Consider the following 18399-nt stretch of genomic DNA (forward strand, 5'->3'; position numbering starts at 1 on the left):
CAAACGTTACCACAACTTTGCCGTGAAGTTTGGAAAAATTGCTCAATGCCGACTGAATGGAACTATAGCATGACAGTTCCGCTATACAAAGGCAAAGGTGATCCATTGAACTGTTAATCATATCGGGGTATACGTCTGTTAGAACACTCCCTGAAAATTGTCGAGAAAATCATTGAGAGAAGATTAACGTCGTGCATCACAATCGGAAATTATCAATTTGGTTTTCTAGCGGGGAAATCAACAATTGATGCAATTCACATCCTTCAGCAACTGCAAGAGAAGTACCTCGCCAAGCATCAACAACTATCATACATTTATGTAGACCTTGAAAAAGCATTTGATCGAGTTCCCCGTTAAGCAATCAGGTGGAGTCTACGTCGACAACTCATTCCAGAATATCTTGTTCGACTTGATGAAAATGTTTACGAATACTAAGACTCTTGTCAGCACAACGGTTGGAAACACAGATGCATTTGACATCGGCGTTGGAGTTCATCAAGGCTCGATTCTCAGTCCACTGTTATTTATAACTGATGGAAGAAATCACAAAACCGATACGCACTGGTGACATTTGGAATCTAATATATGCTGGTGATATCGTTTTAACAGCCACGTTTGAGCAGAATGCAGCACAGATGTTTGAAGATTGGAACACCAGACTCGCCGATCATGGATTCAAAGTCAACATCAGCAAAACCAAAGCAATGAACACTGGTGAACCCATCCAATCCACAGCTACTGGGCGATGGCCCTGTTCAGTTTGTAAAGCTGGTGTTGGTAACAATACAATCAATTGTCAGCAGTGTAACCAGTGGTGTCAAAAACGTTGTTCAAAAATAATTGGTACTTTATCTAAAGTGTCCAATTTTGTTTGTCCTGCTTGCATCAATCTACAACAACAAATTTGAAATAGAAATGTTTTTGAAGCCATTAAGGTAGAGAAAGTCACATCGTTTCAATATCTAGGGGAATGTTTTAGATTGTAGTGGAACAGCTGAAGCTGCCGTTCGAGCCTGGAATAAATGGCATCTCCTTGCCTCTATATTGATGCGGCGTGACCTCCCACTACCACTACGCTCAAGACTTTATAAATCTGTGATACGTCCGGTCTTTTTATATGGTGCAGAAACATGGCCAATGAGAATTAAACTGGAAAAACAACTTTAACGAACCGACATGAAAATGATCCGATGGATGCAACGAATTAGTCTGAAGGACCACATCAAATCTACCGAAAACCTGCGTCGTGCTGGTTTAGATGATATAAAGGTCTAATGCAGGCAACGCCGTCTGCGGTGGTTTGGTCATGTCAAACGAAGTGCCATAACTTCTCTTGCAGATGTTGAAGTACCTGGCACATGTCCCAAAGGCCGTCCAAAGAAGTCCTGGTCGCAAACAATCGAGCAAGACATGAAAGCTCTAAATTTAAATGAAATGGATACAACTGATCGTCAAATTTGGCGCAAAAAGTTGATGGCAAAGAAAATAACGTCCTACCTCGGGAAACTGGGTCTCTGGACGCTAAACGAAGATTGATTGATTGATTGAGAATAGATAAACGGTAACAATGATCTACAGTGTCGTAAGCCGAAGAGAAATCATAACAAACTAATACAGATATTAGATTAGAGTTGAAACGCTTGAATAGGATCATTGTAGAGTTTAAGAAGTGAAGACTAGGTACTTGTAAAAAAGAATATTTTATTCGAAATTTTTTGGGGGAGAGGCTAAATGGAATGTTGCCTGTTTGAAAATATATTTAAGAGAACTAACTACTTTGATCCCATTGCTGGTGCCTATGGTTATTGTTGTTATTCAAATTATATGATATTATAAATGTTTTAAAATTTAAATTCAATAAAGGTGTAGTTTAGGCTACTTGATGCATAGAAATCTTTTACTATTATGCCAAGTGTTTAATTTTTTCAATATAATTTTATTTTTGGGTGAAGTTTGAGATAGATTGAATGATAGAAATGTGTTCAAAATTAAATATTGATGTTATGTTCCTTTTTTTAGTTTTTAAGGGTTCACTCAAAAAAAAAAATAAAGAAATGCCCAGTGCTTTAATTTTATTAGCAGAAGGTGCCGAAGAAATAGAAACTGTTGTTGTTGCTGATATTTTGGTTCGAGGAAAGGTATAAAATTTTATTTTTGATTTTTTAAACTGTTGAACATGTTTTTGGTATTTGCTCCTTATTTCTTTGTCCTGAAATATGGTATCTAGATTTGTTTCTTTCAATGCTAAAACAATGTTTTACATGAGTTTATGACAGTAGTAATATAAACTGAAGTTGATTACAAATCATGGAATCCACATTTATGATATTTTGTTTGTAGCAGAAGGCTTTGAAGTCGACAAGATGTCCATAAATTGTAAGATTTCCTAGCTGGGTGTTTTGGAGTTATGAGTTTGTTTGCAAGTTTTGCAATTTGGTTGTAATCATAGGAACTTAGCTTCTGGTAGGTCGTAAGGGATTTTGAGTTTTTATAGCCCCGTAAATGTAACCTCGTTTTTTTCGCCAGTTATATTGGCGTATTTTATCCTCTACTAATTTGTTTCTAGTTTTGATGAGTGTGTTTTTAGGTACGGTTATGGATCAGAGCTGATTTTTTTAAATTTGTTATTGTTTGCTAGGGTATTTATTTTGTCATGGTAGTTGCTCATATTATAATTGTTCATATTTAACTTGTCTGATTTTCTTATGAAACTTTTGTCGTTGTATTTCAAAGATTTAGCAGTGTTAAGCAGTTTTTTTGTCATTTCTTTACCTTAATATTTTTTTCATTGTTTTCTCACATAAGATTTCAAGTTATTTAAAATGTTGTTATTTAAAGTTTTACTCGTCTTGTTCTCTTGCACTGGCTGCCTATAAAATATAGAATAGTTTTGAAATTTGCCCATTATTTTCTAATTATTTGTCTTTTTGTTCTCACTTTTTCATTATTCCTTTTAAACATATTATTTTTATAATAAAATTCCATAAGGAAATGATTTAATATTATATCCTCATCTTTATTTATGCAATTTAATTTGGAATTATACTAAATTTTTAGATCATAACCTATTAAATATTTTGGAACTAAATAATTAGAAATCTTGCACTTTTTAAATATTGAACGTTGGATCCATTTCGGACGCGAATATTAAAAATCTAATGGCAATAAACAAAGGTACTACAACTAGATCTAAAAATTAAATAAGTATAAAAAGTCATTTAATCTTGGACAAGTTCTGCAATCGAGGATTTCAATATTATGTACCTCCGATTTGGAACAATTTACCGAATTATCTACCTGAAGGAGAGTAGAAGCTTTTAATCATTTAAAAAACAATTGGAAACGTTTTTATTTGTCGTTCTTGATTTTTGTATTTTAAATTTTGTATTTCTTCATTTATATTATAATTTCTTATTTCGTGTTGCTGATTCACACTTTAATATTTCAATTTTGTTGTATCATAGTTTATTCGTGTAAATTGTGTAATTACTATTTTCCATTTTAGATTTATTTTATGCTATAATTTTTTTTCTTAAATTTTTCTTTTAACTATACTAATTTAATGTATGGTTTTTATTGACATGTATTATTATTATTATTATCAAAAGATTTATCTAGCGCTAGTTAGTTAAAATTCAAAAGCGCCATCAAAATATAAAATAACACAAAATTAAACATAAGATTAAACATGTCCTCACTAAAATAAAGTTAAACGTAGAAATAATTGTCTGGCTGCAAAAAACTGTAACAATTCAACACAATTACAAAAAAACACTATAGAACAATTCAAAAATTAAGATATCACTGTAACGAAAACAAAAATGTTTTGAGTTTCTTTCTGAAGCCTGTCATGGTCAACCCAATGTCCCTAAGCGAAGCCGGCAGACCATTCCAGATAGTCGGTCCTGAAACAGCAAAGCTTCGTGAACCAATACACAAATTTGTAGCAGGAACTATCAACCGATTCATATCAAAGGATCTTAGATAAATTCCGGTTGGACGTAGCAAATCACAGTTGATCCTATCCTGCAGATACTTTGGAGCACTACCTCTGAGTACCTTATACATCAAAATAAAAATTTTGTAAATTATTCTCTTATCAACAGTTAGCCAGTGCAAATCTTTAAGTATAGGTGTCACATGATCATCCCATCGACCGCCAACTACAACCCTAGCCGCACGATTTTGCAAAGACTGCAACACACGGATGGACTTGTCCGGCAATCCATAATACAAACTGTTGCAGTAATCAACTCTCGAGTGTACAAATGCATGAACCAGCGTCTGAAGCGTAGAGACGTTCAATGATTCACGAATTTGATTCAATCTTCTAATCTGATAAATGCAATCTCTTGAAGCCCTCTTGATATGGCGCTTCATTGTTAGATTCGAATCAAAAATCACACCCAGATTAGTCGCATTGTTACAAAATAAAATTGTCTCTTCATCAACTGTGATCGAGTTTATCTTCAATTTTGACAACTGCTGCCATGTTCCCACCGGCAAAAGTTTAGTTTTATTTCGTTTTAATTTCAAGCCATTTTTCGACATCCATAAATCAACAGCTGACAAGCATTCTACAATTTTTTCATTTCCAACGGGAATGAATCTATTGTACTATTAACTATTATTTGAATATCGTCCGCAAAAGCGTGACTTGTCAACCCAAATGATTCAACTACGTTAAATACCTCTGACGTATAGAGCAGAAACAACAACGGGCCAAGAACCGACCCCTGTGGCACACCAAAGACAGCCCCACTGACGTCAGACATCTTACCCCCAAATGATACTTGCTGAGATCTACCAACCAAATAAGATTTCATCCATTCTAACACTCCATCAGAAAAACCAAAACCATATTGCAATCTATTTAAAAGAATCCTGTGATCAACACAATCGAACGCCGCACTCATATCTAAGAAAGCCAAGAGTGATATCTTCTGTACATCCATTGCTGAACAGAGATCTGAAAAAAAATATGCATGTATGTATATTTTAACATTAACAAGGACCAATTTAACGTAGTGACTCTGTCGCTAATTGAAACCCTTATTATCTCGTTTTGTTATTGTCGAGGTAGAAATAAACTTGGAAAAAAACAAAAAAAAATGCTTACATTAAATTTTACATGAATTGTCGAAGTATTTTATAATTACTATCACTTTTTTTAACCTCAGTGGAAAGCAAAAATAATTTAATAACCATCTTACAAAATTAAACTAATCACAAGGTTCTAATATCTTTTTATAGCTCACAAAATTCAGAGCGGAGCTCTAGCCCAATTTGTTTGCAAAATTCGTTGAAAAGTGCTGTTGAACATCACAAAATGAGCGCTTTAGGAATGAATAAATGAATGTATGATTGATTAATTGGTTAAGTACTATTCTTTTCAGATTCACAATTTGTCATGTTGTCCATGAGTTTTTCAATTTTTTTTAATCACTCAGATTTAGTATAGTGCCAAAAATACACTATAAGTACATAAGAAAAATATTAGATTTAATAGAACAATTTTTGAGAATATTTTATTCACAATTTTCAGGTAAATGTAACAATTGCCAGTTTAACGAGAGCTGATTCTGTTAAGTGTAGCAGAAATGTCGTCATAAAGCCTGATGTGTCGTTATCTGAAGTTGATTCTAGCAATTTCGACATATTAATTCTGCCTGGTGGACTGAAAGGAGCTGAGAATCTTTCGAAGGTTAGAATGTTTCTTTTTCAACATCTGTTTCAACAGAAATTTATCACTTATATATAAGCTGAAGGTATTCACAGATTTCACTATATAGGAATTTTCAGTCCCGAAATTTTAGGTCCCCAATGTTTTTAGTACAGAGGTGGGCAAACTTTTTGCTCTAAGGGCCGCATTGAGAACTATTTTACCTTTGAAGGGCCGCACATATACTTGAATAAATTTTTCGACCCTTTTTTAAGATTTGTGGCCGTAGTTTGCCCACCTCTGTTTTAGTACACAAAAAAATGAGGTAAGGGGATCCATGTCAACACTGCAATTTAAAAATCTAAGCATATTAAAAAAGTGCTTGTGGTTAATAAAATGCGTGGCGTAGAGATGCTTACATAACCTTCTGTAATATACCTCTAACCCTAACTAAATGCAAGGATGTCATGAACTACTATATCACCTGAAAATCCTTGAATACAATTCAAGTAGTAATCCATTGTTCAAAGCAATACAATCACTATTTCACTTACTTGAATGCAAACACGATCCATTTGATTTGAGCTGCAGGTGTAATCTAGTGGTTACGAGCGTGGACTCCGGGTTCGAATGCATGCTATGCCACATTCAAAAACTTATGTAGTTCGATTATGTGATGCGGTGAATAGCGCGTGCTTCGGCACGACGTTTGAGCGCTGTTGAATGTCACGGAAATAGCGCTGTATAAATAAACTGACGTTTCTATATAAATTTTAAATAGGGGACCAAAAACTCCGGGACGGAAAATTCCTAGAATCAAATGGTATTGCAATTGTATTTTACTCTAACAAAATTAACAAAAAAAAAGATATGATAAGTCTGTAAAAAAAAGGTTAGGCCTGATTAGGCATTAGCGTTAACAATCCTATGTTTTGGAAATTCTGGATTTAGCATGATTTCTCAAGCTTGACTTGGGAAATTCAATTTTTCAGTACCGATCCAGATTATCGATACTAAATTATTTCCTGATCAGATGATTTTTCGATGTCTTGATAATTTCTTGATGTACCGTTAATTTCCTTATGTCTTGTTAATTTTCCAATGATGGAAGCTCCTGGTATTTGAGTTTATACTAAAGCTAGGGTGGAAGTAGTGACAGAAAAACGAAAGTACTGCAAAGGCTTAAAGAAGCTAGTGATATTATAGGAGATATTATATGCGAATGGCCTGTTTCTTATAGCCGAGAGTGATGAAGAACTTGAAGAAAGGCTACCAATGTGGAAAATATTGTTGGAAAGAAAGGTTTTAAAGGTAAATGTTGGTAAGACCAAAGTTTTGTAGAACGGAGAGAATTCAGATACTCTTGAACGTAGCAAATTTCCCTATTTGTAAAATGAGATAAATTGTCGTGCAAACGACGCTATGGTTTGAATGAAACCTCGACAAAAGACAGGAAATTGTTTGTTAAACTGAGATGGTTTGGTCATGAGCAAATGAGAACTGGGTCAAAAAATGTTGAACTATTATAACTGGCGGTTTAAGAAAAATTTGCAGACCCACGCTCATCTGGGAAAAAGTGTTGTCAAAGAACATGAGGGCACTGAGCCTGAAAAAAGAACTGGTCATAATAGAGAAGAATGAGAAAGGCGTTTAAATGTCCGTGATCATGCAACAAAGCCAGTTCCGGGCTCTCGTCAACGAACCCTGGAATGAAAACTGGGCGGTTCTGTCTTCCAGGATTGAGCGCCTATAAACGTACACGGTGAAGAAGATGATGATGATATACGTTGCAAAAACATTCGGTTAATGTAGCTGCTTGCATTTTAATGTATTGTTTCACTCAAAATATTTTATGTTTTATAAATAACTAAAATTCTAGTAGCGCCAACTTAAGGTTACAGTTATAATAGTTTCATTGATTTTTTGGTTTCTAAAAAATGGAATATAGTTTATCAGTCGGCGTTGTACATTTAATTCATTTTTTGACTAGCTTGTACAAGTAGATGATTTCATAAATATTATTCTAATTTCTAATTTTGCAATTGGTTTTTACCATATTTGGTCGCTTTTTTCAACGTTAATGGAAAAAATAATACTTCTAACTTGAAAAAATTTTACAAATATTTTATTTTTACTTGCCTCTTTAGTTTGAAAATTTTTTTACGGATTAGTAATTATTACTTGTTGATTCACGGTTATCTGTGTATTAATTTAAACCTCTTTTTCATTAATTTTCAGTGCAATGCTGTTGGAGAGTTATTGAAAAAATTTGAACAACAAAATAAGTACATTGCCTGTATCTGTGCTGGTAAAATTTCAATCTTTTAAGAATTTTTTTGATCTGTTTTATTATAATAATAATTATTATTATTACGGGAAAAAGCTCGAGCAGATAGTGGTAAAAATTTTTAATGTTGATAAATTTTTGATCACCAAGCCTGTGACAGGCCTGAAATTTTGAAACATATTGCTCACTAAAACTGCTCTACCACTGTCATTTTCAGCTCCTACAGTTTTGGCCACCCATAAAATAGCGACAGGAAATAAGGTGACATCATATCCGAGTTTTGAAAAACAGTTAACGGAATCAGGTTTCATAATTTTTATATTGTTCGACATAAAATAATTGGCATTTGTTTTTCTAATAATGGCGTTTTTATTACTATTCCTACTATTATCTTACCGCATTCTAAAACTCTTGATGTTTCTCACAAGTTTTGTAGTCTAGGCTTTATCTTGATTCTAGCATGTCGCTTTCTTCTCAGATTAATATTGTTGCAAGAAGTTCTTACTTTCATTACGCAGAATAAAAATATTTTTGCCTTTTCTTGACGATCCTACTCTTTTCCTTCTTGTTACTTCGTTAGTCTTATCTAGGATTGATTATTATAACTCGCTCTAATATGGTCTTCCTGATACTACACTTTATCCTTTAAGTAAAGCTTTTAACTCAGCTGCTCGTCTAGTTGCTCGTGCCCCTTTCTTTTCTCATTTATCTCCATATCTTGTTTCTCTTGCACTGGTTACCTATAAAATAATTTTTTAAATTTTCACATTCAATCTTAATTATTTCCTAAGTACTTATCAGATATATTAATCGTATTATTAATAACTTTTCTTTCTCTAGTCAACTATATGCTGATAATTCTTATACTTCTATTCCTCCATGTAATCTCAATAGTGTTCTTCATAATCTATCTCTATGTCTTTCTTCAATTATCGCTTAGTCTGACTATGTGTCTTAAACTTAATCCGTCTAAGTTTGAATTAATTTGTTTTAATAAATCTAAACACTCTATTACTATTCCTACTATTATCTTACCTGATTCTAAATTTATTGATGTCTCATAAGTTTTGTAGTTTAGGTTTTATCTTTGATTCTACTATGTCTCTCTCATCTCAGATTAATAGTATTGCTAGAAGCTCTTACTTTCATCTACGTAGAATAAAAAACTTTTGCCTTTTCTTGATGATCCTACTCTTCTCCTTCTTGTTACTTCGTTAGTCTTATCTAGGATTGATTATTGTAACTCGCTCTACTATGGTCTTCCTGACTCTACACTCTATCCTTTAAGTAAAGCTTTTAACTCTGCTGCTCGTCTAGTTGCTCGTGCCCCTTTCTTTTCTCATATATCTCCATATCTTGTTCTCTTACACTGGCTACCTATAAAATAAAGAATAATTTTTTAAATTTGCACGTTTATGTATGAATCTCAATCTAAATTATTTCCTAAGTATTTATCAGATATATTAATTGATCCTAAACGCCCCGGTTTACGATCGTCTTCTTGTTCTCGCTTTTTCTTAACTCGTGTTAAACACTCTTTTGCCAAATCTGCTTTTGCTTTTTCTGGTCCTTTTCTCTGGAACTCTCTACCTACTTCTCTGACTATTTCTCCATCACTTGCGAAGTTCAGAGCGGATCTGAAGACCCATCTATTTTCAAAATTCATTGAGGAGCGCTGTTGAACATCGCGGAAATAGCGCTTTATAACCTGATTGATTGATTGATTGATTGATTGATTGATTGATTGATTGATTGATTGATTGATTGATTGATTGATTGATTGATTGATTGATTGATTGATTGATTGATTGATTGATTGATTGATTGATTGATTGATTGATGAATTTTAAATTGTCTATGTACTTCCAGTATAATTAAAGTAATATTTTAAACAACGATGTTACAAAGAGAATCTTCACTTGTATAATAATGTATTATATTGAATTAACTTGAATAATAATTTTATTTTATTTTACTATATTTAATTTACTTTAATAAGTGTTTCTAGACTATGAATGTCTGTGTTTATTATTTTTAACGCCAAATTTATACAAGGTTATGTATACAGTGAGGATTTAGTTGTTGTGGACAATAAACTGATCACAAGCAGAGGACCAGGCACTTCATTCGAATTTGCTCTAACCATACTAGAAAAATTGATCGACAAGCAATGCAGAAATTCTGTTCAACAGCAACTACTTCTGAAATAAAAATTTTCATTCTTAACATTTTATTGTAATTTTTTTAAAGAATAGATTTTTAGTTTAAAATTAGGCAAAAATTTGACTCAAGTTAAATTGACAATTATGCAACAAAGGTACAACATTTATAATTTTTTTATCACTTCATTTTATTTTAAAATTTAAAGGCATTATTTCAAAAAATTTTAACCTGTAAAAAAAGATCAAAGTAGTGAATTTTAGTGAGTGAACTGCAGACAGCAGTGAAAGTAGTGAGTGAACTGCAGACAGCAGTTTGTGAAGCTGGGAAACCCGACTTCCTCTACCTGCTCGATCGACACTGGAGTCCCTCAGTGTTCCGTCCTCGGTCCAATCTTGTTCACTACCTATGTGTCTCCTGACAGCGACATTTTTAGTAAAAATGGATTATTTTCTCATCACTACGCCGATGACACTCATCTGCATGCATCTGTCACTTCTGGCGATCTTGAAAGCAGCATTCGAGTCTTAAGCAATTGTACTAGCGAGGTTTATTGGTGGTATGCTAATAATTTTCTTCTTCTCAACCCCAACAAATCTGAAATTATGGTCATTGGGACATATCAACAACTGTCGAGGTTTCAGCTCGAGGAAATGGACATAGCAGGGTCCACATTGCCTATCTCGGGTTCGATCAAGTTGCTTGGGGTCACTTTTGACAGACATCTAAATTTTAATAAACATATCAGAAATCGTCAGATCCTGCAACTATCACTTCTGCGCAATAAGACATATTAGACATATGATTACATGTGATGTTGCTGCTGCCCTTTGCAGATGTTTGATCCTTTCTAGATTAGACTACTGCAATTCCTTATTATATGGGGCCTCACGTGCATCTGTCAGAAAACTACAGACTATCCAAAATAAAACTGCTAGACTTATATTTAATAGACCTCCTCGTTTTAGTTCTTCCATTCTCTTTCCAATGCTTCATTGGCTTCCCACTTCCGCTCGAATCATCTTCAAAATTGCAGTCCTTACCTTCAAAACCCTTTTATTAAAATCCCCAACATATCTATACGACATCATATCCAGACATGAACATACTAGATCACTCCGCAGCAGCTCAACAGGTTTCTTAAACATTCCCGTTGCCGGATCCCGCCTGGCTGGCCGCAGTTTTCGTCACGCTGCTCGGTATGTCTGGAATGCGTTACCTCCTGAGTTGAGACAATATTCCTCGTTGAGTCTTTTCAAAAAGGGATTAAAGACTCATCTTTTTAACACGGGCTCCGGGCGCCTCTGAAGCAGCTATGCGAATGGGCGCTTCATAAATGTTTATATTATTATTATTATTTCATACCGATACACCTGATCAATCAATTAATCTACGTTTTGCGTCCAGAGACCCTGTTCCCCGAGGTAGGACATTGTTTTCTTTGCTAACAACTTTTTGCGCCAAATTAGACGATCAGTTGTATCCATTTCATTTAAATTTAGAGCTTTCATGTCTTGCTCGATTGTTTGCGACCAGGACTTCTTTGGACGGCCTTTGGGACGTGTGCCAGGTACTTCAACATCTGCAAGAGAAGTTATTGCACTGTTTCCACTTCGTTTGACATGACCAAATCACCGCAGACGGTGTTGCCGGCATTCGTCCTTTATATCAAATAAACCAGCACGACGGAAGATTTCGGTAGATTTGATGTGGTCCTTCAGACTAATTCGTTGCATCCATCGGAGCATTTTCATGTCGGTTCGTTGAAGTTGTTGTTCCAGTTTGGTTGTCTATGGCCGTGTTTCTGCACCATATAACAACACCGAACGTAACACAGATTTATAAAGTCTTGATCGTAGTCACGCCGCATCAATATAGAGGCAAAGAGATGCCATTTATTCCAGGCTGCACGTATGCGTGCTCGAATGGCAGCTTCAGCTGTTCCAGTACAATCCAGAACATCCCCTGGATATTGAAACGATGTGACTTTTTCTATCTTAATGGCTTCCAAAACATTGCTATTTCGAATTTGTTATTGTGGATTGATGCAAGCAGGACAAACAAAATTGGACACTTTAGATAAAGTACAAATTATTTTTGAACAACGTTTGTGACACCACTGGTTACACTGCTGATGACACTTGATTGAATTGTTACCTACACCAGCTTTACAAACTGAACAGGGCCATCGTCCAGTAGCTGTGGATAGGATAGGTTCACCAGTGTTCATTGCTTTGGTTTTGCTGATGTTGACTTTGAATCCATGATCGGCGAGTCTGGTGTTCCAATCTTCAAACATCTGTGCTGCATTCTGCTCAGACGTGGCTGTTAAAACGATATCATCAGCATATAATAGATTCCAAATGTCACCAGTGCGTATCGGTTTTGTGATTTCTTCCATCACAGTTATAAATAACAGTGAACTCCAACGCCGATGTCAAATGCATCCGTGTTTCCAACTGTTGTGCTGACGAGAGTCTTAGTATTCGTATACATTCATTCGTATACATATATGTATGCAATTTTTAATGAAAATCACAGCACGTTCGGCGTTAGTTAACTTCCAACTTTTCTAACGGTTGATCGTGAATCATTTTCAAGTTTCTTTATTTCAAAGTCAAAATTTTAGTTTATTTTATGCATGATAGAATAGAAAAGCTTTTTTCGGTATTCCTACACCATCTTCGGTGTTCAAATTGATATGTTGTGGTTGTGCCCAGATGATTACATATACTGTGCCTATTTATTGGTTCCTTTTTTGTTCAAAGTGAATATTTAATTTTACAGTCTTTCAACATTGTAAAATTTAACACTTATATCTTTTCATTATCGATAATTATCACACTCTTATGTGTTCTCATTATCGATCTCATTATTGATAAATATAACACTTTCCGTGATTCCTCTGTTTCTAAATTTATTGGTAAGAAGAATTCCAATTGCCCTTTGTTGAATATTTATTATCGGATGTCTTTGTTCTATGAGTATTGATTCGGCTAATCGTAAATTATAATGGTTGTTATTGTAATGTAAGATTTCAACATTGTGGTCCAGGATTTGTCTAGTTACTAGACAATCAATCTTCGTTTAGCGTCCAGAGACCCAGTTTTCCGAGGTAGGACGTTACTAGTTACTAGACAAATCCCGAACAAAAAATGAGTATTGATTCGGCTAGTCGTAAATTATAATGGCTAGTATTTATTACTTTTAGTTTCTTTATTTTTCTTATAATAAATTGTTATTTAATATTTAGTTCATTTATTAAATTTGTAATGTAAGATTTCAACATTGTGTTCCAGGATTTGTCTAGTTACTACTAGTAGTTAATGCATATATATATATATATATATATATATATATATATATATATATATATATATATATATAGTTAGGTATAAGGCCATTACGTCGTATACAACTTTCGTTAACTTCAATCGCTATAGTATTATTTATTACTTTTAGTTTCTAATAATAAATTGTAATTTAATATTTAGTTTGTTAATTAAATTAGAAAATGTTTTATAATCATTTTATTGCTATTAATTTAAAAATAAAATATTTAGATAAAAATTAAATTATTGAAATAAATTAAATATAAACTAATAAAATTAAAATAGTTAAAATGCAACAAAAAATATTTTTTCGACAAAACTGCCAGCAGCAGTGTTCCAATTTGAAATACAGTTTAAAATATTGTTGACTCTAGTAACCAAAAACTAAAAGTAAAATTAAGTGTTAACAGATGAAATTTAGAAGTATTATTTATATATTTTATATAAGTTAAAATAGATTTTAATTTTGAGCCTATATATTAGAATAAAATATTAAATCTTTTAATTATATATCAATCAATCTTAGTTTAGCATCCGGAGACCCACTTTCTTCGAGGTAGGACGTTGTTTTCTTTGCCATCAATTTTTTTGCACCAGAATAGGCGATACCATTGAAATATATTATTTTTTTAACTATCGTTAGTTAATGTTCAAATATTTTTTATATTGTTTTTATATTATGGGTTTTTTATTATTATTAGAATGCCTTTGTTAAAATGGGTTTTTGTCATAAGAAATACAGAATACAAAGAGTTTCTTTATTTTATTTTTATTGGGCATTTATATATATATATATATTTTTACAATATTCTATAAATTCTAACGAATGTATATATAAATAAGAAGAAAAGGAGACCAAAGAAGATGACCAGCCAATAAAGAAACCTGACACCTAATTTCCATCTAAGTTCACTTTGACAAAGTCAATCTCCATCTAAACTCATTTTGACAAAGTCAATATTTCCCTATATAAACAGCAGAAAGCACTGATGATGATTCATTTGGAATCGAAATATGGTCTTATTTGCAGCATGAATTCGGAAAATAAGTTTATTTTGAATTTTAATAAACTAAACGTTCACCAAAAAACTTTAGTGAGAAAAATTGAAAAAACGAACTACAAACATATTAACGCCAATTTATAGGATATTGTAAAAATTATGGTCTGTTACCAACATTTACTCGAAGTTCTGCGACCAACCGACGCAATCTAACAATCGAACAAGATCGCGAGCAGCGACTGCTCCATCTCTCTCGAGAATTAGAAGTTAAAAGGAAGGTAGTTCTAGATTTGTCCAATCAACTAACTGAATTGTTGAATCAATGGGATCACTGTGATGTTGACTGCAGTGTCAAGAATGAACTAAACTTATGCCGGAAAGAATTTATAAATGCATATATACAATCATCAAAACTAAAACTTCATAAAAAACTGACCAACCTGATACCCAAATGATTCATCAATCTTAGCCACCACATACTTACAGACAAGCAAAAAGCGTTCTTAAACTTAGGTTTAAACTGCCACTATCTAAAAAAAACCCACAAAATTGAGAAAATCATTGAGATTGAAAAGCTAATGATGTCTATAAACGCGGTAGTTTTCAAAGCAAGCTACTCACTGACGAGATGAAAGATGCAGCGAAACAACTAAGGGAAAATAAAGATATCGTATTACGACGCGCAGATGTTACTGCACAATATGTCATTATTGGCCGAACCGATTATCATGAAAAACTCAATGATGTTCTCAAAGATACAAAAAAGTTCCAAGTGATCAAAAAAGATCCCACTCCTCAATTAAAAACTAAATTAAACACAATAATTAAGAAAATAAAAAAGCACATCACTGACGTCCTATTTGCCAGTTTTTACTTGGGACATCTGGAGAATGAGACCTTCAAAAACAATGCAAATTTAAAATCAAATATCTACGCTAGATACGTTGATGATATCTTTGTCTCCTATAACGATCCTGAACAAATGACCCAACTTTTTGGTACCTTAAACAAATCAAAACTAAGATTTACCATTGAAATTGAAAAGGAACAACGTTTACCTTTACTTGATGTGTTGGTCACCCGTGGCGAAGAACGATTCAAGACTGCGGTCTATGTCAAAGAAACAAATACAGGAATTTGTTTGAATGGACAAAGAGAATGTACCGAACAATTTAAAGACAGCACAATAAAATCATTTGTAAACCGGGCATTCACACACTCTCCGATATTGAAAATCGCGACGCCGAATTAAGAAGAGTCACTAACCTGCTTTTAAACAATGGATATAAGACTTATTCTATTGAAAAGATTGTTAAAGGCAAATTACTACATAACAATAACCTTCCTAGTATCTACAATCAAGATAACGACATCATCTTGTATTACAGAAATCAAATGTCAACTGTATACAAAGTAGATGAAGCTATTCTTAAACATATCATCAATAAAAATGTCACACCAACCAACCAAAATAATAAAGTTAAACTCCGAATATATTACAACAATAAAAAGACGTCTAACCTAATACTGAAAAACAACTGTAGTCCTAGAGATAACTCTGTGCTAAGGCGTAATCACATAATATATGAATTTAATTGCCCCTTTGACGGCTGTGCACGTCAACATGACTCATATATCGGGATTACTACTACCTCATTAACTAGAAGGCTTACGATGCATAAACAGAGTGGTGCTATCAAATCTCATTTGGACTCAACACACTCAATCACTATTAGCCGTGAAATCCTCGACAGTAACACCAAAGTAATATACCAGAACAGCAACTACACGCATCTTAAAATTGCAGAAGCAATTAACATCAAGCAATAAGTTTATTTTGAATTTTAATAAACTAAACGTTCACCAAAAACCTCTAGTGAGAAAAATTGAAAAAACGAACTACAAAGATATTAACGCCAAACATTCGGTAGAATTTATAGAATATTGTAAAAATTATGGTCTATTACCAACATATATATATATATATAGAGAGAGAGAGAGAGAGAGAGAGTTTCTTTATTTTATTTTTATTAGGCATTTATTTATATATATATATATATATATATATTTCAATTCAATTTTCAATTATTTTCAATTCGTTTATTTTCTCAAAAGAGGGGTAAACTAAAAAAGCAACCAAATGCTTGTAAGAAAGTCACCCTATCCAAATAAAATCAACATTGATCAACAAAAATCAAAAATTAAAATAGTTCGACAAAAATCAAGGATTAAACTAGATCGAAATAAATCAAAAGTTATTGAACTGCAGATTCTTTTCTATTAATCTTATGAAACAGAGATATAGTTCAAAATGAGTACATAAAATTAAAGTTTTGAATTTAGGATTCTATAGCATTTCAATAAATTAAATGATATGAAACCAAATATAGTTCAAAAGTAAGAGTACATACATATATACATACCTACATACGCACATACATACATACATGCATACATACATACATTCATACATACATACATACATACATACAAAGACAGTTTTATTCAGATCATTGATATTACTCATATACAAAAATTATTCAAATAAGATTTAGATAAGGTTAAAACAACTATAGTTGCAAAAATCGCCGTTTATCAGACATTAAATAAGTTTTACAATGTTGTTTAAAAAGACGAGGTTTTGAAATAATTGTAACAGATAGAGGCAAAATTGTAAACCAAATTTTGGGTGCAAGAATAAATATGCTATCATTTAAAATTTTTAGTCTACTGAATGGTATTATATATGGAATGAAATGACGAGTAGATTTAAAAATATGTGAAGGTTTGAGTGAAAAAATATTTGAGAAATTAGATGACAGCAGATTATTGACAAATTTGAACATGAAAAAGGCAACAATAAAAATATGTAATTTGTATATTGTAAGAAGACCTAAAGAAGAAAAATATTCATCAACATGAGTGGTAATTTTTAAATATAATAATAGTTTTATAAATTTTTTTTGAATTCTATATAGTTTTGAGACATGAACAGCAGGACTATTGCCCCAGATAAGATTACAATATGATAGATGAGGAAAAACAAATGCATTTTACAACAATATTAAAGTAGTTTTATTAAGTTTGTATCTTATTTTATAAAGAAGACCTAAAATTTTGCTTAATTTAGAAGAAATAGTATTAATATGTTCAGCCCAAGATAAATTATCTGAGATAATTAGACCCAAAAATTTTGTACTGTAAGACCTCTCCATTAAATGGTTATTCAAATGAAGATTTAAGGGACCAAAAGTATCGGTAAGGATCTTCGGACCAATAATCATATAATTACATTTTTGATAGTTAATTTTTAGTTTATTGGTATAAAACCAGTTAGTAATAAGTTTTAGTTTATAATTAAGTAAGTCCGAATCCTTCAGAGGTGATTTAGTTGAATAGAAAAAGCTAGCATCATCAGCATAAAGAAGAATTTTGAATATGGTTTTAATAGAAATCATTAATAAACAATATAAAAAGCAAGGGTCCAAGAATAGACCCTTGTGGGACACCTTTAGGTACCAAGATTTTATGGGAATTGACATCATTAACTCTTACATACTGGTATCTATTGAGTAAATAAGACATAAACCAAGAGTGAGATTTACCACGAAAGCCAAGCGCTTCAAGTTTACGTAATAGAAGAGTGTGATCAATGAGATCAAAAGCTTTACTGAGATCAATAAACACGCCAATTGTAAGAAGTCCATCATTCATATTAGAAAGGGTGTTATGTGCAAACTGAAGATTGGCTAATTCAGTTGATCTGCCAGATCGGAAGCCAAATTGGTTTTCCGATAGGAGATGAAAAGTTGTTATAAATTTGTGCATTCGAATATACATGAGTTTTTCTAATATCTTGGACAATGGAGATAATAAAGATATGGGCCGGTAGTTGTTTACACAACGTTTGTCACCTTTTTTATATATAGGAATAACACGAGCAGTTTTAAATACAGT

General features: G+C 32.7%; 1 protein-coding gene across 1 annotated transcript; it reads left to right on the top strand.

Moving 5' to 3' along the window:
* Positions 1–2054: 2054 nt before the first annotated feature.
* On the top strand, positions 2055–10159 carry HELRODRAFT_156251 (hypothetical protein; the record flags this gene model as incomplete). Its single annotated transcript, XM_009011954.1, has 5 exons — positions 2055–2138; positions 5546–5704; positions 7901–7970; positions 8167–8253; positions 10005–10159. The coding sequence occupies 5 exons, from the start codon at positions 2055–2057 to the stop codon at positions 10157–10159; spliced, it is 555 nt and encodes a 184-aa protein (XP_009010202.1).
* Positions 10160–18399: the final 8240 nt, after the last annotated feature.

The sequence above is a fragment of the Helobdella robusta genome (genome assembly GCF_000326865.2).
Source record: "Helobdella robusta unplaced genomic scaffold HELROscaffold_10, whole genome shotgun sequence".
Classification (NCBI taxonomy): Eukaryota; Metazoa; Annelida; class Clitellata; order Rhynchobdellida; family Glossiphoniidae; genus Helobdella; species Helobdella robusta.